The 24,501-nt window shown below is 40.4% G+C and overlaps 1 protein-coding gene across 2 annotated transcripts in view; it reads left to right on the forward strand.

The window, feature by feature from the left end:
- The first annotated feature begins 8,476 nt into the window (after positions 1 to 8,476).
- BMP2K (BMP2 inducible kinase) overlaps positions 8,477 to 24,501 on the forward strand; it is a 133,199-nt gene continuing 117,174 nt past the window's right edge. For both annotated transcript variants that reach the window (XM_081227877.1, XM_081227878.1), the window contains exon 1: positions 8,477 to 8,867. In XM_081227877.1, coding sequence (XP_081084003.1) covers positions 8,699 to 8,867 — 169 coding nt within the window. In that variant the 5' untranslated portion in view covers positions 8,477 to 8,698. The remainder of the gene's footprint in view (positions 8,868 to 24,501) is intronic.

The following is a 24,501-nucleotide window of genomic DNA, read 5'->3' on the forward strand; positions in this document are numbered from 1 at the left end:
AGGTACTTTGTTTAATTCCATAAGTATTTAGCACCTATAAAGTGCCCAATATTGGGCTATGTATGCAATGGAATTACTTTAAAATGATAACTATACATTGTGCATTTTGTTTCATAGTTAAGACTTATATACACTCAGCAATTAAAGGACACAGTATGCTAGGCTTTGCATGCAGACAAAAGTGCTACAATGGTTCAGAGAAATGATGGATTACTATGAAGTGGGGAACTTGGGAAAAAACTTTCTGGAGGAGGTAAGTTGGGAAACCTGTATATGTCTAAAATGGATGACAAGGAGGGAAAGACAGTGCTCAGACTCAGGGAAATAGCAAGTGTAAAAGGACAAGGGTGAGATTTTAGCCAGTGGAAAAGAAATCAGCCTCTTTGGGCAGATGTGTTTGTTTCGAGTGGTAGGAACCACGTTTTCATTATAGCCTCAGGCTTTGCTTTCAGATTTACTTAAGGTTTCAGTTTCTACCTCTCACCTATGTTTGTCTTACTGATATTACTTATGACACTCTCTTGCTTAAGCTATCCTGATTTTACCCTTTTAAGTTTTCCATTCCAGAAGCAGAATTCCCTTTCTTATAGTTCCATAAACTGAGCAGTTTCCCATTTGTTGTTTTTGTTTTGTTTTCAACTACCGGCATTTCTTCTCTTAAGACTGTCTGCAAAGATCCAGCAAGCCACCTAAGTTTAAGTTGGTCAATGTACCTGAGTTCCACAAATGTTTATTAAGCAATTATTAGGGACCAGGCATATACGGAGATGAAGAAGCCATGGTTCCTACCCTCCTGAAGCTTTCAGCCAGGTAAAGGCTGTTTCTTGCCCCAAGTCTGCCTATATTGTCCTATACTACAATTTGCAGTGTAAAGTCTGCCAAAATAGCAAAACATAAAATAAAAGATAAATGCTAAGAAGCCTAAAACTCACTCCAAAGAAGAATCAATAGGTTATACCTGTGAAGCACCTGTGATGAAAGGGTAGCCCAGTAGAATAGTTTGGGTTCTAGTTCTGTCACATTTAGTACAGCTTTGAACAAGATGATATAGAGAAAGGAAAGGGGACATTTCTTCATTGTCTACTATGTGCTGGCAGTGTGATTGGTATTGGTTGTGCATTATTTAATACTCATAGATCACATCACCTTCCAGCTCCCACTTCAAAAAACAACAGCAAAAAAATTCACCACCACCACAGAAAAACAAAATTAAAAAAACATTCTTGGGAGTTCCCCGGCGGTCTACTGGTTAGGATTCAGCGCTTTCACTGCTGTGGCCTGGGTTTAATCCCTGATCTGGGAACCAAGATTCCCCCAAGCTGCACAGCATGGCCAAAGCCCTCCCCCTCAAACCCCCCCAACCCCCCCCCATATTCTTCCTATTTTATTTTATTTTTTATTTTTTTGTGGTATGTGGGCCTCGCGCTGTTGTGGCCTCTTCCGTTGCGGAGCACATGCTCCGGACGCGCAGGCTCAACGGCCATGGCTCACGGGCCCAGCCGCTCCGCGGCATGTGGGATCCTCCCGGACCGGGGCACGAACCCGTGTCCCCTGCATCGGCAGGCGGACTCTCAACCACTGTGCCACCAGGGAAGCCCATTTCTTCCTATTTTAAAGACAAATGGAAGTCCGGTGTAGAAAAGCTAAGAAGCTTGGGATTTCAGACACATCTGAGATTTGAGCCTGGTCTCAACCCCCAACTCTACCACTTACTAGATTTTTGGCAAAGTTATTCACTTATTTATTCAATATTCACTATATGTCAAACATGTTGCTTGGCACTGAGTTTTAAGAAAACGATGTGACACAGTCCCTTTCCTTAAACCTCTTAAACTGCAGTCGAGGTAGACAGGCATGGAATGAAGCCCTTGTAATTAAGTGATAGGTGTAGTTCTGGAAGTTGTACAGAGTGGCGTGGGGGGCAAATGAGTCCATTCTACCTGGGATTGGCAGATGGCAGAGGACAGGAAAGGTTTTCTAGCGGACGTGGCCCTGGAGTCCCACACAGTCACCCACTGATTCAGATGACTGTGGGAAAGAACAAGACATTCTACCTTGCGTGAGCAGTGGGGCCTGAAACAGCTTGGTAAGGAATGAAAATGGTTGAGGGTGGCTGGAGTGAGAGAGCTGTAAGTCAGATGTAGTAATACCTACTTCCCTTGTTAGAGAATTAAATATATACAGTGTTAAGCACAATGCCTGAGACATACTAGGTGCTCAAACAATGTTCCTGTTCCTCCTTCAGTTTCTCCAGTAATTATATTGCCTTCCAGCTTGAAATTCCATGACGTTATCACACTGCATGGGTTCTTATTGTATATTGGTTCATACACTATTTAGCACATCATACAGGTTCAATAGTCTCTACCACAGTTGGCAGAAGTCCAGATAAAACAAGATGTGAATCTTGATAAGGGACTGAAGCAAAAGCTGACTTTAGCTTCAACACTTTCTTTCTCTCTGTCCCTCTACAGTAACTTGAATAGAGTTTTGCTTGAGTATGTGTGAATATTGTGTAAGTAGAGAGATTCAGCATCAGTTCAACACATGGGGACAGGATTCAATATCTTTCCATGGGAACTGCTCACCCGCTTCCAAACCCAGAAGAGCTGCTTTTCTGTTCCCAGAAGTTTTGAAGATCATAACATCAACCACACTGTCAGGAGGAGATTTGAAGGCAACATATCATCATTGCATAACCTTAGAGCTCATCATTTCTGTCCAGAGCTTACAGTCAACTCTATCTCCACTATCAGTCTTTCTTCCCTGCCTCTATTATGTGGTTGTGTACATGTCTCCCCCACCCCACAAGAGTATAAACTCTGAAATCTTGTCTTATTCAACTTAGCATCTCCTAGTTACCCACCCCCATCCACAGTGCTTTACCCATTGCAGATATTCAGCAACTATTTGTTAAATTTTAAATATACCTGGTTAATCAGAAATTAATCTCACTTATCACAGTAGGTTTCCCTGAACCCTAGCAGCACATTCAAATTTGGTGAGTGATGTGACCAGAGAGCATAGGAAGGTACCTTATCACCTTAAACTGCAGCAATCATATTGTTTATTGTGTGTTTTCAAGGAAAGTCTCCATGGTGTAGTGGGTTAAGAGCATGAGCTATAAAGTCAAACTACCTGGTTTTGAAACCTGCTACAAGTCACAAGACAGACCTTGGGTATGTAACCTATCTCTCTGTGAATCAGTATTCTCATCTGCAAAGTGAGAGTAATGGTCTAAAATGTTATTTCATAGTGTGGTCATGAAGATTTACTGAGTTAATAGCACTGGTACATTGCTATTTTTGAAGAGTGCTGGTACATTGCAAGTGCCCAATAAGAATTAGTTCTTATTTTACGCTCTGCTAAGTTTTATATGAATGTAACTGGGAGCAGGGAGTAGCTTGGCCATAGCAGGGAGATGCAAAGGCTAACAAGAAGAGGGAAGGCAGGAACATATCCAGGGATGTGACTGTAATCCCCTTCTAGGACAAATGCTTCTTGAGGCAGGAAGATATTCCTGTCATGAGGTGTGAGGCTAAGGTGCTGTATACCTGGTGGACTCTCCCCTCGCCACCAATTCAGCAGGGTCAGGGATCAAAGTACCTCTCTTGGTGGTGAAGTTGCCTACCTCTTGCAGTCTTTTAAATTATTTTTTTATATCAAAAGTTGTTTACTAGTTAAACATTGTTTATTATAATATAGCAGTATAGAGCATGGGTTAAGAATGTGGAGGCAAAAAAAGATCTAATCATGGTTTTGACCTTTATTATCTGATTGATCTTGGGCAGGATCCTTTATTTCTCTATGCTTCTATTTCTTTTCTTTTTTTTTAACATCTTTATGGAGTATAATTGCTTTACAATGTTGTGTTAGTTTCTGTTGCATAACAAAGTGAATCAGCTATACATATACATATATCCCCATATCCCCTCCCTCTTGCATCTCCCTCCCACCCTCCCTATCCCACCCCAGGTGGTCACAAAGCACCGAGCTGATCTCCCTGTGCGATGCAGCTGCTTCCCACTAGCTATCTATTCTACATTTGGTAGTGTATATGTGTCAATGCTACTTTCTCACTTCGTCCCAGCTTACCCTTCCCCCTCCCTGTGTCCTCAAGTCCATTTTCTACATCTGCGTCTTTATTCCTGTCCTGCCCCTAGGTTCATCAGAACATTTTTTTTTAAGATATATATGTGTGTTATGTGTTAGCATATGGTATTTGTTTTTCTCTTTCTGACTTACTTCACTCAGTATGACAGTCTCTAGGTCTATCCACCTCACTAAAAATAACTCAATTTCGTTTCTTTTTATGGGGGAGTAATATTCCATTGTATATATGTGCCATGTCTTCTTTATCCATTCATCTGTTGATGGACACTTAGGTTGCTTCCATGTCCTGGCCATTGTAAATAGTGCTGCAATGAACATTGTGGTACATGACTCTTTTTGAATTATGTTTTCTCAGGGTATATGCCCAGTAGTGGGATTGCTGGGTCATATGGTAGTTCTATTTTTAGTTTTTTAAGGAACCTCCATACTGTTCTCTATAGTGGTTGTATTAATTTACATTCCCCCCAACAGTGCAAGAGGGTTCCCTTTTCTCCACACCCTCTCCAGCATTTATTGTTTGTAGATTTTTTAATGATGGTCATTCTTGCAGTTTTTTTTTTTTTTTTTAAAGAAGATGTTGGGGGTAGGAGTTTATTAATTAATGAATCTATCTTTGCTGTTTTGGGTCTTCGTTTCTGTGCGAGGGCTTTCTCTAGCTGTGGCAAGCGGGGGCCACTCTTCATCACAGTGCGCAGGCCTCTCACCATCGCGGTCTCTCTTGTTGAGGGGCACAGGCTCCAGGCGCACAGGCTCAGTACTTGTGGCTCACGGGCCTAGTTGCTCCGCGGCATGTGGGATCCTCCCAGACCAGGGCTCGAACCCGTGTCCCCTGCATTAGCAGGCAGATTCTCAACCACTGCGCCACCAGGGAAGCCCTTTGCAGTCTTTTTAAAGAGCATGGTCAAGTTACAGGAAAAATTCTATCACAGAAAAGTATTTTAAGTCAAATGAGTTATTTCTCTTATTAAGAGTATTTTTGAGCATCTTGGTATTTTAAAGTATACTATCAGATTGATTTTTCTTTGATGTATATACATTTTTTACAGGCATAGTAATGACGTTGAGTAGTTTTAACAGAGGATTCAAATATCAGTGATATTTTTTAAAAAAACTTTTAAAATGGATATATATATTCTTTTAATGGACTTCAGGACTTTTACTTTTTTGGAAAGCAAAGATATGGGCGTTTAACTAGGTATGATGTAATTCTGTTAGGCAGGGAGGATAATTTTTCCTTCTAGTAAAACATAATGAGGCTAATAATGATTGAAGACACATCATCAAAGGAAAACATTGACTCCTGAGGAAAAGTGACCAATCAGGAATTGGAAGAGATGATTTGTAAAGGTAATTATGGCACTGGAATAAGCCTTTTGGGATAAGCATACTTTGATCCATGTCAGTCATTCTTACTTCATATATGTCTTTGAGAGCCACCTTAGTGCAAAAAAGATGAGGGTCAAAGTAACAAGAAGGTTTATAGCTTTCCAGTAGAAGACAAAAATATAACAATAATCCTCCCTCCTCCTCACCATTGTCAAATTCCTTCCTGTTTGAGGAGCTCAGAATCATTTAGTTGGCTAGGATGATCTGCTGACTTTATCAGTATATTGTAACATGAAACCTTGTAAACTGAAACAATCTGCTTTAAATAAAAGTATTATGTGGTTAGTTTCCAACTATTTTAATCACAGTACAGCTGTAAACATTAGAAAGGTTGACGTTTATATTGAAAAAAAAACCCTGAAATGTAATTTTAACTTTTAATCTCTATTAAACTATTCTATATCTGTGTTCTTACTGTAAGTCACCTCAATGACAGTGTTTAAGATGATCAGAATGTACATTATCCATACTTTTTCTTCTAGAGATTTTAATTTCCAACAGGAAACAAAAGTGAAATGAGTGCAAAACTAAAAGACTAGAATTCTCAATATAGTTTTTCCACTGATTAGTATCTCATTTTCTGCCTACAAATCAGTTTATGGACACAATTTTGACTCACAAAGCTGCTAGGAGGATACAATCTGACAGTTAATATCAACATCTTTTGATAGTGTTTGTAAATGCTTGGCATTCTTCTTATTAGTAATACAATGTTTTTGCATTCTTATTAGTAACATGCTTGTCATAGAATATTGTGGAGTTAACATTCTGAGAAGATCAAACAATATTCAAATTTTTATTATGTGCTTGATGAAAAATTAAAGAACACATTGCTTAGTGTTATTCAAAATTTTTGAGAGAGGATCTATGCCTTAAATTAATGATCAACTTCCATATCAGAAGTCAGGTTATTTGGGTACACAGAAGTTTTTTTTTTTTTTTTTAAACCACAGCAATTGTGGTAAATTGGCTCCCAAACTGATCACAGGAGACTTCATTTACTCTTGTGTTGTCATCCGATGAATATGTATTAGGCCTCAACTTTGTATGTTAGGCTGATTGCAGTTTAGATTGTATGAAATGACTAAATTTCTCAGTTATTTGGCTTGAAAAAATATAATTCAAATACTGTAGGAATGAGACTCCACAGTGAATCCCCACAGTAAGGAGAATGGTCCGTTTATTTCTGAATGGAAATCCCCAATTGTCACACCACATCAATGATCTGACATATCTGACTTCCATTGAGCTGGACTTTTAAAAGTCAGGTCTCTGGACGAAGAATTTTAGCTTAGTGGGTTATGCAGCAAAGATGCCTAAATCCAGAGCACTGTTTTAATGTTGTCAGAAATAGCTTCTCTTGAAATAGCAGAGGGGAAGAAAAAAATGGAAGATTTTAAGCCCAAAGTCTTTTGCCTAAGCACATTTTCTAACGTTTCTGCCCGTATCTCATTAAAAAGCTGGATCAAGAAACAGGGGTGGGGATATAACCACATCATCTACTTTCATAGAAGGTTCAGACTGGAGTCCCACAAGCACAATTTATTTGGCCTACATTTAAAAAATTTGGAAAGTGCCATATTAGAAAAAAATCCAGATTTTTGTATTCTCTTAAGAAATGGAACCTTTGGCCACAGTGGGCCTGTATTCATACGGGGGGGAAAGCAGGCTGGATTTGAGAATCGGTTTCTTTCTTTACATACGCTCAATGATTTCCCATTCCCTACCACCCAGAACGTCTTAACACCACGTTCACTTTGCCTGCCTCACCCCGCAGGCGTTGAGATTCCTGCAGTTTATGAAATGGATGCAAACGGGTCTTTTTTTTTTTTTTTTAAATGGGCAAATCTCTTTGTTAAAGGAGGAAGGGGGAACCAATGGCTGGTTTTGCTTCCAAAGTCCTAAATCTGCCATTTTTCAACCATCTGACCCTAACCTACTTTTTCCGGATGGCCCGAAGTATGAAACTAAGTATCAAAGGATGGCCCTTGTAGTCACAGTTCTATCACAAGCCAGCCATGTGACCTTGGGCGAGTCCGTTAAGCACTCTTGGCCAAAGGTGATGAAAAGTCCCTAACGGACTTAATACCTGCTCTGAATACTTCACAGGGCTATTGCACAGCACACACGAGATTCTGAAAGTACTCCTAAATCATTTATAAACCGCAAAACTCTCCCTAGCACAAGCGTCTGTTAGAGTGCGACACCACGGCTTTAGAAGTTGGGTTACTGGAATCCGCTCCAGTTCCGCGCTGCTCCCACCTCCCACGCTCGGGGTGGGCGGGCGGAAGAAGATTCTCAGGGGAGAAGCTCTGGAGAACCAGCTTAGAAATGCAGCGAGAAGTCCGTTAGCGGGGGTTAAGTTGTTGGCATTTTTAAGCCCCCAGAGTGACATACCAACTCCTGGCCGAGATGACAGACACCGCGCACAGCCAGCGCGAAAACCGGTCCCCGGGCCACCTCCCTCCTCGAAGCCAGGACCCCAGGAGCCAGGCCTGAACCCTCCCGGCCAGGACCCCAGACCCGGGATTCCGGACCTCGTTCTCGTCCCCAACCCCCACGATCGCCTCCCCCATCCCCCCTCCACGTGACAAGAGCCGGAACCGTCACTTCCGGCGGCGCAGGCCACGCGCCTGCGCGGGGCGCCTAGCCTCAGTGAGCGGTCGGCAGGGGCGCCGCGCCGCCAACGGCCTCGAGTGGCGGGCGGCGCGGGTTCGGCTGGGGCGGCAGCGGTGCCGCGGGATGCTGTCCAGAGAGTGTGCGGCCTGAGCGGACCAGCCCACTCCGCGGAGGGGCCGGTCGCCCCGCCCCCTTCGCCATCTCCCTCCATTGCGCCCTCCTCCGGGGCTCGCGGTCCGTCCTGGTGCGGCTGCGAGGGCGCCCGGGGCACTGGCGGAGGCGGCCGCGTCGCCCTCGCACTCGGGCCCGCCCCCTCGCGCCCCGCCCTGTCCCCGCCCCCCTCACCGCCCTCTGCGGGAGCCCGGCAGCTGCAGCGGAGCCGCGGAGCGGGCGGCGGGGCCGGGGCAGTGCGCTCGGCGCGCGCGGAATGTGAGGCTCGGCAGGCCGTAGCGCTCTCGGACGCTCGGACGAGCGAGGGGCGGCGACCCCTCGCGGACGCCCGGCCGCGTGCCGGACCGGGCACTCACCCTCTCGCTCGCCCTTGCGCGCGCCCCGCGCCCTCCAGCGCGCCGGCGGGACCATGAAGAAGTTCTCTCGAATGCCCAAGTCGGAGGGCGGCGGCGGCGGCGGTGGAGCGGCGGGTGGCGGGGCCGGCGGGGCCGGGGCCGGCTCTGGTAGCTCGTCCGTGGGGGTCCGGGTGTTCGCGGTCGGCCGCTACCAGGTCACCCTGGAGGAGTCACTGGCCGAAGGTACGGGCGCCCGGGGAGGCTCGGGCCGGCAGGTGAGGGAGGGCTGGGGTGTGGCGGTAGCTTCTACAGGTCCTCGCCCGCTTGTCTCCTCGCCCTCCCGGCTCACTCTAACCCCTTCTGCCTCCTCTGCCGGGCCAGCGGGGGCTTTTAGAGTAGCTCGGGCTCTCGCTCTTAAGTCTGCTTTTCTCGCCGCCGGCAGCTCTGACCCGTGCACAGTTCTTTCAGTACGAGTTTGTCATTTTCAGTGCTTCTTGACGCAAAGAAATAAATAGGAAACGTCTTAGCGAGTGCTGCGGTGTCATGATTGGACCAGTGACTCATTAGAGGGTCAGATCGAGCAGGATTGGGGCTCTTCTTTCCCCGCTGTGGCTCAGTGGGGTGTCAAGCGTTGGCCTCACCACTCGCGACGCAGGGCACAGGACTCCGCAGCCCCGGGTGTTCGTTCAGCCTGGGTTTGCTCCTGCTCAGTCATCAGTTGAAAAACAATTTATTTCTGTGCGTGCGCGTGATGGAGGTGATACTTTGCCCCAAATTCAGTTAGTAGGTTGCTTTGGGGGAGCAGGTAAACTTGAAGTCCACTTATCTTTGTTTTTTAGAATCTTCTCTATCAGGCAGGGTGCTAGTCACACCCTTTCGGGGTGTCTTCTTTGATAAGACTTTAAAAGACGATATGAAAGCAGGTTAACTTTCACTTGAGAAGTTTTGTGTTCGATCCTTCATTATCTTTATCAGACTATGTCAACAGTTGAGAGAGAGTCTGCTTACAAAAAAGTTTGCTCCATTAAAAAAAAATCCTACACTTTTAGTTTTGTATTTCTTGTATAATTGGCTTGTAAGAAATACTCTTGTTTTATTGCATGCTTCACTGACTTTTGAGTTTTTAACTGCAGAATGATATTACAAAAATACTTAAAAATTTCTCAAGAAATAATTTTTTGATAATTTGCCCTTCTGAGTTTCAAGATTAAGAGAGAAGAAATCAAAGACAGTAGTTTTGGTTCTCTGAGGGTCAGTTGTTGATGTGGTTTGGAGACAGTAGACTGAGATTCCACTTGTGTTTTTTGAAATGCCATAAACAATAGCAAATTAGTACAAAAGAAAAACCTGAAGATTTTTGTCTATACAATATTCTAAAGAGAAAGAAATCTTGAATTATTCAGGATGGATGTCATTGTTTTGCAAGCCATTGCCCCTAATAATGAGCCTAGCTGAACCTTAGGTGGGAGGAGGATCTTTAGCTTGTCAAATAATGAATGTATATATGGTAATTGGTGTTGATAGACAGATTTACCATGCTGTAAAAGTTCTAGTTCTTTATTATACGTTAACTTCAAGTGTTTGAGTTGTAGATTAAGCTATAGGTTTTAAGAAGACATGGCTGTTAACTCACATGCTGTACTTCTGCTTTTGAATTGTTGTAGTAACTAAAGGGTGGCTTGAATAATATTACTCACTTCATTTCACTAAATCCCAGATGGGTCTTTTACTTAATAAGAAATCATTGACATTTCATCTGGTTAGACTTTGGTAGCTTCTTCCGCTGCTCCACGCATGTCCTGTCATTACCCTGAGCAAACCATTTTCAATAAAAAAGAAGTAATTTTGGAAAATGGAAATACAAATGAATTTCAAAAGGGGAGTGCTCAAGCACACACACACACACACAAATTAAAAAAATGTTTCAGTCACTAATGTCACTGTTAGAGTGTTCCACTTACTTTTGCCATACATTTGTCATTTCTTTTGGAAAAATCCGTAATCAAGTGCTAGGGGGAAGCAAGCGTTGAACAAACTCTTTTGGAAGATGGCACTTCCCCAACCCAACACCCCAGCTCCTGGAACTAGGCTTTTGGCCTTCCCCAGAGGGAAGGCTGAGGCCTAGGCTTTGTTCCTTGTGTATTTCTTCTATTTTCAGCACGTGCACAACCGAAATTATCTATATTCGGTTTACTTTTTGATCCTGACAACATATTGTTATTTCATATGCTTAATATCATCTCTTCTTTCAAATAAGTAATGCTACAATTTAGATAAGATGTTTAAGCACAAACGTGGTTTACATTCAAGAATGATCATTCAATAATTTACAGATACATTTGCCCAATTGTAAGATTAGGGCAAGTGCTTGTGAAAAGGCGTTACTGTAGAGTTTAGAGTACCTGAATTGGGGAGAGGTGTACCATTGAGTGGGAAAAGGGTAGAAGCAACGACAGATCAAAAAACAAACTTAGTTGATTTTACATTTTTGTGTTGTGTCAGTGTTGTTTAAATAGAGGCAAGACCCTGTAGATGCTGTGTCCTGAGGTGTTTTTGCCATGCTACTGCAAATATAGGCAGCTTGCTCAGAATGACCTCTGCAGTGTCTTTAGTCTTCAGTAAACCTGGTGTGAGTGCTGCCGCCCCTCTCTTCAAGTACATACTTGATTCTCATTATTCACAGTAGTCACGTTCTATAAAGTCGCTGTGACCAGTGATTTAGCAAATACTGAATCATTGTTCCTAGGGGAAATAGTGTCAGGGTACCGCAAGCCTGTGTTTACAGCATTTTTGTCAACCAGTCACTGTATAACCTTGTTTTATGTGTGTTTCTGTTTAAAGACACCTTGTTTAATATATACTGTTGACTTGTTAACATTGAACTAATGGTCAACAGTACTGTAACTCATGCCTAAATGAAGCTTAGTGAATACACAGATTTTCTCTGTAAGGGACATCATAGCCTTCTTGCACTAAGAAACACTAGATGGACAACACTTTGGCACTATGCTTGGGGGCTATTTTAAACAACAAAATCACCAATAAAAAACACAAAAGTGAGAAAAACATGACACTACATAGACCTTGAAAAGGGCCCTTGTTTATAGCAGTGAGAGCTGAAACAAGGCAGAGCAATACCTCGTTGATTCCAGCTGGCTTAAAATTTTCAGCACTATGCGCATGTCTGCAAATAACTATGAAAGTGCCATTGTATTGATTTTGGGATATTTTATTGATTTCGGGGATACAAATAAATTTTAGCAAGTAAGCAAGTTTACAAATATGAACTCTCCAAATAATGAGGATAAACTATATGTATGTATGTATAGGTATGTGTATGTATGTATATATTTACATGCGCATACATGTTTTATATATTATATATATTTAAAAAACCCACATTCTCAGGGGTATACTTATGTTGTATGTTATAACTAAACTATTGGTGTAGTTTCCTTTCTGAAATATTATACACTTTGTATCATAATCTCTTTCTAGTTAAGTATATAGATGTTTGAAAATGCTGACAACTTGCACCTTTTTAGTTCTTGCTCAAAGTTGAGAGGACTGATATCACAGTGGGCCATTTTTATGGTTTTCCTCGCAAACAATTTAGTTTCAGGAGTGGAATTTCAACATCGGCTGTAGAAGTGAGGTAGAGCTATATGTGAATTTTACCTTGAAACAGTGTCAAATTGTCAACACATATAATTCAATGTAACCGTCCAAGTTTTTACTAAAATGTAGGACTGCTTTTGGATCATATGCCTCTGTATACCTTCAGTCCTAGTCAGAAGAATTTACTATTGATTGATAATGGGAAGAGTGGGTTGTCAAGTAGGAGACTTTTTCCCTTAAGTGTCTTTGGTGAAAAGTGGACTGGGCTTCCCTGGTGGCGCAGTGGTTGAGAGTCCGCCTGCCGATGCAGGGGACACGGGTTCGTGCCGCGGTCCGGGAAGATCCCACATGCCGCGGAGCGGCTGGGCCCGTGAGCCATGGCCGCTGAGCCTGCGCATCCGGAGCCTGTGCTCTGCAACGGGAGAGGCCACAACAGTGAGAGGCCTACGTACCGAAAAAAAATAAATTAAAAAAAAAAAAAAGAAAAAAAAAAAAAGAAAAGTGGACTTATGGGGAGCGTAGAAAGCAGGACACCATCAAAAATTTGTTGACATAGTCTAATCATGAGGTTATGGGACTGGATAGGAGTGGTATTTTGAATATGATTGGATGCATAGGACTTTCTGACATGGGCATCGGGGTTGTTGGCACTGTCAGTAATTGGAGGCCAGAAGTTTACTACAGAGTTCTGTAAAAGCTCAGTAGCTCTCAGAGTTAAATGCTTAGAGTAGGGTGAATTTAGGCTAGGTGTCAATTCTTATTGTCAATTTTACAGGAAGGTAGTAAGGTACATCTGATCTTGCAGGATAAATCAGTAAGAATCTTTAAGCATGGTATCTCATTTGCAGGAATTATCTGTGGCTACCCAGTAACACGTAAGTAAAAGTTCTTGAGAGATAACAAAGCAGAGGGGAGGATTTAGTAAAGATATCAGCAACTGTTACTATTCCCTAACTATTAAATGCCTTTTTTTTTTTTAAATGCCAGGCTCTGTACTAGGTGCTATTTATACAGCAGAGAACAAAACAGGTATTTCTCTGGCATTATGGAACTTACAGTCTAGTGTAGAAGGTAAATGTTAAACAGAATTAATCAGGTTAATGTAGTTAACAATTTTGATAATTGTCGTGAGAAGAAAGCATAGGGTTTTATGAGAGAATAACTGATTCAATTTGTATTGGAGGATGAAGGAAGGCTTTTTTTTTTGACATTTTAGCAGAAATCTGAAGTATGAGGAGAGTTAAGTAAAGGCAGAGGTATGAAGGTGGCGTGGTATGGAGTATGTCATGAAGAGAGAAATTCCTATGTGGGGAAGAGTTTCAGGAAGTGAATTATGTCCAGAGCTATGGACTATCATGGATGAATCACATGGAAGAAGGACCCAAGGTGGTTTTGGAGAGGACCAGGATCCAGGTCTTTGTATGCCATGTTGGGGATTTTGGATTTTGTCTGAAAATGCAATGGGAAGCTACTGAAGGATTTAAATTAGGGCCGTGACACGCTCTGATTTGTATTTTCGTAAGATCATGGTGTTTGCTCTATAGAGACTGTTTAAGAGGTATACAAATTAGATGATTAGTTAAGATGATGGCAGTGGGGATGGAGCCTAATGTTACTGATGCTTGAATGGGAAGACCTGGTTTTGGATTGGATGGAGGTGGGTGTTGTAGGAAGTGTGAAGAATGACTTGCTTATGTACTTCTTAGATGAAGGAGGTGCTATTTATTGAGATGGGGAAGAGTAGAGAAGGAACAGGTTTGGGGGTGTTGGGAGGATATCCAGTAATTCCAGACATGCTTAGTTGAGATATCTGAGAGGGGAAATACATGTCAAGTGAGAAGTTGAATATATTGTCCAGTACTCAGCAAAGGTGTTTGGACTTAGAGACACGTACTTCTGATTGGTGAGCATTTGGCTGTTATTTTAAGCCGGGGAGAGGATTGGTGTAGGGAGAGGGTGTAGAATGAGAAGGGGAAGGCTCTCATGAAGGACACCTGTGAAACATTGGCCTCAGACATTAGAGTTTACCAGAATCATTTATTTGGAGGGCTTGCTAGGGCTTGGCAAAACACAGATTGCAGAGCCTGACCTCCAAAGTTTGATTTTGTATATCTGGGCGGATCATGTAATTTGCATTTCTACCAACTTGCTCATCAATGCAGATATTGCTGCTCCAGGAACAGTGCCTTGAGAACTGGTGATTTAGAGTAGGCAAAGACTGAAAAAGACTGAAAAGGAGCTGCCAGAGAGGCAAAGGAATACCGGGAGAATCTGATGCCTTGAAACTCAGGAGTGAAGGGGAGGGAGGAAACAGTTGTGCTGCTGAGAAGTCATCTTACTTGGTCACATTTTTGGGCCAGGCATTCATGATTGACCATGCTCAGTCATTCACCTGCCTTCTGAGTCTTAGCTGTGGTTATTTCCTAGTAATGCTTTTTGCTCCAGCCACAGTGTGCTCCTCTCCTCCTTGCTCTGTGATTGAATCTTCTGTTTGCCTTTCACTCTGCTTGTGACTGTCTAATCCTAGCTTCCTAACTGCTGGCTATGATCACTCCCTTCTTCCTGCGGACATTTGTAGCTGTTTGCTTTTTTCCCCTTATCACATTTAATCTTTTGTCTTGAGATACAATTATGTAAGCACTTGGAAACACTAGGGCGGTTAATTACTGTTGCTGTCTCAAGGCCCCTAGCAGATAGTAAAATTCTTGAGGCTGAAAGGACTCTGTATTAATTGCTTTTTGTGTCATAAAATTTGCCTCACTGTATCATGGACATTCAAATACTTTTCAAAGGAAATGATTTTTGACTTCTTTTTAACCAGAATTCTTTAATAGAATTTAAGACCTAATTTGCAAATTAAGAAGCACCAGTGGAGGGCTCTTTAGTTCTTGTCCTCTCAAAGGTCTTCTACTTATGTCTGGGGACCCTGAATTTTCTACTTTGGCGAAGACAAAGTTTCAAGACAAGTTTGTTTCAGGCAAAGTGTTGTTTAAATTAGCTTTCTTGAAACAGCAAAGAAAGAATAATGTCGATGCCCCCTTAAGTCATCTTTCTCTGTTGACATATTTTTCTTTATTTAGCAAAGGTGGTGAGTTAAAAGAAGAAAAGTATTTTTACGTGCAATTGTGAAATTGTTTTATATTCTACAGTTGATTTCGACAGCCTTTTTTGGATGGAGAGCTTTTTGAGGACAGGGTCTTATTTATTTATCTCTGTATCCTTACTTCCTGTCCAGGAATTTTTTGTTGTTGTTGAATTAAACTATCAGGAAACATTGTTTCCTTTTCTGTAATGCATAGTTAATACCTATTATGAAGATCAATAGGCAATGTGTGATATTGACAAGATAATTTGTGACAGTACCTAACAGTGCATGCTTAATCCCTCAGTCAATATGGGTTAGTTTTAGGTTCAGATTTAGTTACAAGTTTTCAGTGAAATCTGATTCTGGCATTGTAGTAACTTGCTTTTAGATTAGGTATTACATTTATCCTGAATTAAGTTTCACATTTATGTTTGTAAAAAATCTGAATCATTTTGATTAGATAATTATTATATGGCATTCAGTCACATAAAATTTTTATGTTTCAATCAGCTGTATAGAATTTTGACCTTGATAACAGCATATGCTTTCACAATAATATGAAAGTAATTTGCAGCAAAGGATATTACATAGAATCTTATTAATAGATGCTTCTCTTTTGGGTTGTCTATGTTATCATTGTAGGGATAGCGCCTAAGATGTAAATTTGATTGTCTGCTGATATGTTTTCTCTAGAGGTGACAGTTTTATTCAAGGACAAGATACTGACACTAAAACAATTCCCAGTTTTCAACACTTCAAAAGTATGTAGTGGAAACTATACATTTATCTCCAATAAAGGGGCTAACTTGCACTGGTATGTCAAATTTCTTTGCTTTTAGCTGTAGTCAACTTTGTGTGGTTAGTGCTGAGTAAATTGGAAAGGTTGTCTTTGGTTATTTAAAAAATAATGGAAATAAATTAATACTTGTTAGTATCTTTCCATTATGGAGTCTGCAGGAGGGATAAATAGAAAATTGATGTTGTTAGTACTAAGGAACATACTAGAAGGTAGAATTGATGTCTGTTCTTACATTGATTCCTGATCTTCTTTAGTGTTCTTTACTAATCTTGTGTATTATCTGGGGTTCTCTTTCACCCCTTCTCTCTTTTTTTTTTTTGGTCAAAGCTTAAAGTAGAACATACACATTTATTAGAACACGTTTGGTGGCTATCAAAATGATTAAAACCTTGATCTGGAATTCTGACATGAAGAGTCTGAATGGCAATTTCAGTGCTGCATAAGGTTTCATCAGCAAAGGCTTGAGACTGCTCATTCCCTGATTTTTTATCCTGCATGCATCTGGTGAACCATTTATGTACCCACAAGCCACTATTTTTAGGGGACTCAGTTGGGACACTGAGTGGTTAATGACTGAGCCGTTTTAAATAGTTGGGCACTTAGTTAATTTGGAGATTCTCTGTCTGTGTGTATCATCTTTACAAAGGAGCTCAGTCAGCACATTTCTGCTAAGTTTCAAAACTCTGTAGGAAAGTGGTTGTCGGGCCTTTCCACAGAGGGATTTTGTTTTTGGAATTTTGGGTTGGTCTTAGAATTCCAGTAACGTTAAGGGCATAGTTTGGGACGTAACCTTTGGAGAGGCACTTTGCAATGGATATTATTTTAAAATGTGAAACAATTGTTGCTACTAGTTTTCCTATTTTAGCATTATATTAAATTTTGAAATGATGCCTTCTTGGAGGCAACTATTAAAAAAAAAGGCAAAACTTGGAGTCGGGCCAGCTGCTAATCCCAGTTAATGCCACTAACTCACATTGTGACTTTTTTTAAAACTTTTTTGCGTTTACTTTATTTTTAATTAAAAAAATTTTTTTATTATTTATTTTTTTATGTTTTTTGCCTGCATTGGGTCTTCATTGCTGTGCGTGGGCTTTCTCTAGTTGCGGCGAGCGGGGGCTACTCTTTGTTGTGGTGCACAGGCTTCTCATTCTGGTGGCTTCTGGCTTCTCTTGTTGCTGAGCTCTAGGTGTGCGGGCTTCAGTAGTTGAGGGTGTGTAGGCTTAGTAGTTGTGCACGGGCTTAGTTGCTCTGCTGCATGTGGGATTTTTTTTTTTTTAATATTGTGAACATTTACATATAATTAAAGTTCTTCAAAATCAGAAATTTTCAGAATCATCAATATACCATAGTCTACCATTCCAATACAATTTTTTGTTGAACTTATTTCCAGTTTTTGACATTATAAATAGAAAGTAAAGAACATCCCTGTGCAAAAAGCATTGTCCACACATTGTGACAGTTTGACCTCAGTGTCCTCAAGGAAAAAAAATGAAGTGGGTAAAGATGAACCTGTAACATCTTTTTCCATTTTAGCATTCTCTGATTCTGTCTATATAACTGAATTTTACTTCTCCTGCTGATAAGAGAGGAGCATGAGAAAGGAGGGATAATGATGAACAGTTTTAGGATTGAGACTGTAATGAAAGGATTGTGTTTGATTGTCATGCATTTGAATTTTTTGGCAAACTTCAAGATAGGGTAGCAATTTATTTTTTATTCCACGGTATAAAATTATTTCTTAATCATTGGGAAAAAGTCGTTTCTAAGAAGTTGCCTTATGTGGTAGCCTTAAGGTAGGGGATGGGTGCTCAAATAAAATTGTGTGGCATTTCAGAGTACTACTTAATTTCAAAGGATGTACGGCCTTAGTTGCTGCTTTTGTCATTTTAGTAACTTGTGTTCTCCAAGTGACTCATTTATAATATATGTATTTTAGCGGGTATCTTGAAGTAAAGAAACTTTCTTGTTTTTCAGGTTTTTATCTGTAAAGAATATATGAGGAAGGGTATGGTTATACTTTATCTGAGTGAGTTTACGGATAGAAAATTTAACCATGATATGTGTGAGGAACGTTACTTTTGTTTCCAGTGCTGTCAGCTCTAGTTTGGGTCCCTAACACTTCTTAAAGAAGTACGTTCTTGTGTGGACTATCCCTCCCCTTTTAGGCTCTTTACTCACCAAATCAACACTTGTATTCCTTCAAATTTATGGTCTCTGAAGTGGACTTCTGATTATGTCACCCTCTTATTTGCCTAACCAAGTGAAATGCAGACTCATTACTCTGGGAGTCAAGGTCCTCTGTAATGTGACCCCAAGCCCCTCCCCAGCCTTAATCTCTCACTCCAACCCTAGGTGTATATCACTGTTGTATATGTACTTGATATCTTCTGCACTTCTCTGATGCTTTCTCATTCCTGTTTTTCAGCTTATGTTGTTACATTTGCTTAGAATGCAGACACCTGCCTCCCCAATCCTGTTGAAATTGGATCTTGCAGAATACATTTAAAATACAGTTAGTTATTTGCAATCTTTATTTTTCCATGAGACCCTGTTCGCAACCAAATGAGTGTAATTATGCCTTCCTTTGATGCCCTGTGTAGCAACTCTTGCTCATATTGCACTTATTTTACACAGCTTTGTTCTATTTCAAGAAAATGTCTAATAAAAAGTTTCCTCTACTGCAAGATTAAAAGCTCCTTTAAGGTTTGGCTTATGGTCATCTTATATCTCTTGCAGTGCTGTACTCATGATAGGTATTCAGTACATTTGTAGGAGATTGAGTTTTTGAACTGAACAGCAGTCAGAAGGCCAGTAAAAATTTACTGTAGGGCTTCCCTGGTGGCGCAGTGGTTGACAGTCCGCCTGCCGATGCAGGGGACACGGGTTCGTGCCCCGGTCCGGGAAGATCCCACATGCTGTGGAGTGGCTGGGCCTGTGAGCCATGGCTGCTGAGCCTGCGTGTCTGGAGCCTGTGCTCCGCAACAGGAGAGGCCACAACAGTGAGAGGACCGCGTACAGCAAAAAAAAAAAAAAAAAAAAAAAAAAAATTTACTGTAAAACAATTGGATAGCAACCAGATTTGACATATCCTGCTGTTCAGTTGATATTTAGGAGCAGATTGGCACTGTTTTTCAAGTTGTGTCCCTTTATAGAAATTAAAATAGGTAGATATATTTGATGATAATGTAGGTACAATATTATCTAGATGGATGAAAAAAATACAACCAGATTTATTTTTCGATTTCTTGCCTGTTTTATTTTTGTTATGATTACAGGAACAGTACATCTTTGTTTTGTGCGTACTACATTGCTCTTTTTATTAGGTATGACTCTCAGAAATATTCTAGCCTAAGTTCCCTTGACCCATGGCATCTTTAAGAAAGCTACTACTGTAGGACAGAGAGAGCAAGCTGAAGAGGCCTAAAGTATGTGCTCTGAGTAGCTAATCTTAAGAAAGTAATAATGTTGGAAATGATCAAGTGGCTATGGCTTTCTCTTGAGTGGCTGATAAGTACCAAGGTTTAACGTGACAGCCAGAATCTAAGAGAATGAGAGATTAGCAAGAAGGGGGTCTCATTTCCTTAATGCTCTGTGTGAAGGAACATATGATCATTACTTTGGGAAACCCCTCTGACTAGTCTGTGATATCAGAGGTGATCATTTTCTAGGTAGAGAAACGTTGAATTTTTTTTTTTTTTTTTTTAGATTAGGAAATTTGTAGCCTTTAGTGTAACAGATCAGAGGGTAGCAAACCAAATCTTTATGCAGTTTTCTTAGTAACTAATCATTATCACCCTCAACATTCTTCTATTTCTACTTTGGTTTCCTGGAAGAGAGGTTTCTAGCACACTCCTTCGCTTGCCTAATTGCTATATTTACTTATTTTCCTTAATTTTTTTGTGGCTGGGCCATTGTTCAGGCTGGCTGGAGCTTTTTACATACTTAAGTATTGTCTTTTGAATGAGATGGTCAGTGGTTAGTCTAAATTTTAATATTCATTCCGGAATCATTAAGATATTAGTACTAAAATGACTTACACATAATATAGTAAAATATTTTACTTAATGAATGTTGTCAGGACTATTTTTCTAGGGAGTGGGATTATGCATCACTGGTTTTCTTCTCTGGTTATGATCCACTTCTTCATTCTCTGGCCTGCATAACAGAGTCTCTCCTACTGAATATTAATGGCCTGTCTATTCTTTGTGTACAAAAAAAGTGATGCCACTGAGTCATGATCAGTAGGACGTGTGTTTTGAGTTATTTTTCCAGAAGTAGGATATGTGCGTGCTTAGGCTTAAAAAAAAAAAAATTAATTAATTATTTAACTTATGGCTGCATTGGGTCTTCATTTCTGTGCACGGGCTTTGGTTGCAGCGAGCGGGGGCTACTCTCCATTGTGGTGTGTGGGCTTCTCATTGGGTGGCCTCTCTTGTTGCGGAGTGTGAGCTCTAGGCATGGAGGCTTCAGTAGTTGTGGCATGCAGGCTCAGTAGTTGTGGCTCGCAGGCTCTAGAGCACAGGCCCAGTAGTTGTGGCGCATGGGCTTAGTTGCTCTGTGGCATGTGGGATCTTCCCGGACCAGGGCTCGATCCCGTGTCCCCTGCATTGGCAGGCGGATCCTTAACCACTGTGCCACCAGCAAAGTCCCTGTGCTTAGGCTTTTAATAGTCTCTTTTGTGATCAACGACAGAATTTTGTAAGATAGTTAACTAGTGTTGTACTGCAGTAATATAGACCTAAAGAGGTTTTTGTTTGTTTGTTTACCAACTAGCCTAGTTCAAATCCTAGTGAAGAGTTAACCAGATTGTTAAATCTTTGTTAATTTTTCATCTTTTAGCAAAATATTATTTTTACAATTTTAAGGATCTCAATCCAAATGGATAGTTATATATTTTTAAAACCCAGTGAACTATCTGTTACAGGTTTATGTTTTTCAGCTCACTGAAGTGGGAATTTAAGATATGTTGCAGATACACGGATTGAACAAACATGTGTTTGTGTATGGCATTTTGCTCATAGTATCCTGTCTGTAAGGAATGTTAGAAGTGAGTTTGCAAGGTGCTGTATGAATCCATCATGTTCAAAGTTGGGTGTAACCATTTTGTTGTCCTATAAATTTCTAGCATGAGAAACTCCTATTTACAGAGTTAAGGTTCAAATTTGTTCTCACTTTAGAATAGTGGCTGTCTTTCTTAATAAAGGCTACGTGTATTTTAAAAGGTTATGGTGGGCCATTCTGAGGTCAATTCTATTGAGTTTTGCTTTTTGGAGGACTAAATTAAGGGATAGGGATGGTGGGTGGTGTACAAGAATCTGAGTTAAGGCAAAGACCTTCTCACCTTCCTTCAGAGAGGATCCCCAGTAGTCTATTAACTGGAGTTGGTGTTGCTGGACTAACAGTCTTTCTTTTAAAATGCTGCTGCGCCATTACATCTCCCGTAATTGTAGCAATTTTCCAATTTCAGTGCCCTTATTTAACTATGAAAAAATAGAGTAAGGGATGAAGCAAAGTTACACTGTTAGTGCTGGTTATGGAGGGCAGAATTTAGGTCTCAGGACTTTAATTTAGCACTTTTTCTACCATGTGCCCTCCTTAATTGGCTCTTGCGCACATTCAAGCATTGGCCTTTGAGTGGAGTGGGACTTCAAGCAGGCTTAAGGGACCAGGGGACTTTTAATATTCTAGAAGCAGCTGGAGTATTAATGGGTACCTGAGGAGTCTGAGGTGGAAGGAGATATTCCCAAACATTTTTGAGTTAAAGTTTTCCCACTTTGCTCCTTGCTGAGGCCATCAAACTATGTGTTGCAGTTGTTTAAGATGTCAGGATTAATATGAAAAGGTTTAAAATTGCAACTTCCCCCAAATTAGTTTGTTGTCTCAGTCTAGAAAGATTCAGTCCTAAGTGAAATAATGTGTTTGTGAACTGTGAAGTAAGTAACATAAAATCACATTACTTTAGCTTCTTCATTTGAATCTAGCGTAGCAGTATCTGGGAACTCCTGGTAGGGAGGAAAGTGAAAAGAAGAGAAATAGCTGACTTCTTATCCCCTACTTCCTTCTGTTCCTAGTTCAAGGTTATGGGAACTTTAAAGCTTAGCGTATGATGTGCTGTAATATCAAATCCCCTTTTGTATTTCATTTAACCAGTTTGTGCTACATTTATTCAAAATAAAAAGACAGGTTCTTTCAAGTTTTGTTTTAGATCATAGCACATATGCATCTGACTTAAGCCTGGAGTACTACACTTCTGAGTTTTTGCAGGAAATAAATTCATGTGACACCATAAAAATTTTCTTAAGAATGACACGACATTACTTCTGTGGCATATTTTTATACACATGCAAGTGAAAAGTTAGAATGGAATGGTCCGTGATCTATGATTTAAAAATATCAAAAGAAGATTTCTTAATATTTTTTATTAAGCTATGGAACTATCACCATCATTATCAAGAAACATTTATTTAATGTCTGTATTTTTCTAAGTAGAGAGTTTTATTTTAAATTGAGATATAATTGACATATAAGATTATATTAGTTTCAGATATACAACATCATAAGTCCATATTTAAATATACTGTGAAATGATCACCACAATAAGTCTAGTTAACATCACTACACATAGTTACAGAATTGTTTTCTTCTGATGAGACCTTTCAAGATCTACTCTCTTGACAACTTTCAGATGTACATATAGTATTATTAACTGTAGTCACATTATATCCCCAGGACTTAGAGCTTTTTTATAAGCCAAAGTATAACCCCTCCCACCCCCCATCTACCTCTAATATCTGTCTCTCCTTTACTTCCAACTTTAGAGACTACACCCCCTGATTATCTTTTCCCTCCTCTTTTTTTCTCCGTTAGTTATCTGATTTTTCTTCTGTGTTCTACTTGTTCCTTATTACTTACTATATCTATTCAGCATATCAAGCTGTTTGTTCTTCTCATCTTAAAAGACAAACAGAAATGAAAATAAAGCTTTTTTTGGTGGTCTTTTCATGTCTCTTTCTTTCTGTCATTGACTTTTCTGAAAAAGTAGACTTCAGTAATGGTTCTCAAAGTGTGGTTTGTGGGCCCCAGGGGGAGGGATCCCCCAGACCCTTTGAGGGGGTCTATCAGGTCAAAATTATTTTCATGATACTTCTAAGATGTAATTGCCTTTTACACTGTACTGGCATTTGCACTGATGGTTCAGAAGCAGTGGTGGTGGTTAAAGCTGCTTTAAGACAAATCTACACAGTTGGCACCAAAATGTATTAGTAGTCATTGTATTCTTCACTGTCACATGAACTCATTTTTTGTTGTTGTTGTTGTTGTTTTAAAGCCAGTTTTTCTTAACGTCTTTGATGAAGCAGTAAAAAGTCTTTTCTCAATCTTGGCTCTTGAGTCCATGTCTTTTTTTTTTTCCCTGCTTGTGGTAAAATACACATAACATAAAATTTACCATTTTAACCATTTTTAAGTTTACAGTTCAGTGGCATTTAAGTACATTCACATTGTTATGCCACCATTACCACTATCCATCTCCAGAACTTCTTCATCTTCCCAAATTGAAACTCTGTATCCATTAATCACTAACTCCTCATTCCTCCTTTTCCCCAGTCCCTGGTAACCACTACTCTACTTTCTGTCCCTCTGAATTTGACTATTCTAAGTACCTCATATAATTGGAATTGTGATTGGCTTATTTCATTTAGCATAATGTCTTCAAGATTCATCCATGTTGTAGCATGTATCAGAATTTCGTTTTTAAGTCTGAGTAATATTCCATTGTATGGATATATCGCATTTTGTTTAGTCATCCATCGGTGGACACATTTCGGTTGTTTTTGGCTATTGTGAATAATGCTGCTATGAATATAAGTGTACAAATATCTGCTCAAGTCCTTGCTTTCATTTCTTCTTGGTATGAAACCCAGAAGCAGAATTGCTGGATTAGTATGTGAAAAATTCTATGTTTAATTTTTTGAGGAACTGCCATACTGTTTTCATTGTGGCTACACCATTTTAAATTCCCACTAGCAGTGTATAAGGGTTCTGATTTCTCCTCATCCTCACCAACACTTGCTATTTTCTTTTTTAAATTTTATAATGGCCATCCAAATGGATGTGAAGTGGTGTATCATTGCAGTTTTGATTTGCATTTTCCTAAAGATAAGTGATGTTGAACATCTTTTCATGTGATTATTACTGGTCATTCGTAAGTACGCATCTTTTTTTTTTTTTTTTTTTGCGGTACGCGGGCCTCTCACCGTTGGTGGCCTCTCCCGCTGTGGAGCACAGGCTCCGGATGCGCAGGCTCAGCGGCCATGGCTCACGGGCCCAGCCGCTCTGCGGCATGTGGGATCTTCCCGGACCGGGGCATGAACCCG

The sequence above is a fragment of the Mesoplodon bidens genome (genome assembly GCF_964165515.1).
Source record: "Mesoplodon bidens genome assembly, chromosome: 1".
NCBI classification, from domain to species: domain Eukaryota; kingdom Metazoa; phylum Chordata; class Mammalia; order Artiodactyla; family Ziphiidae; genus Mesoplodon; species Mesoplodon bidens.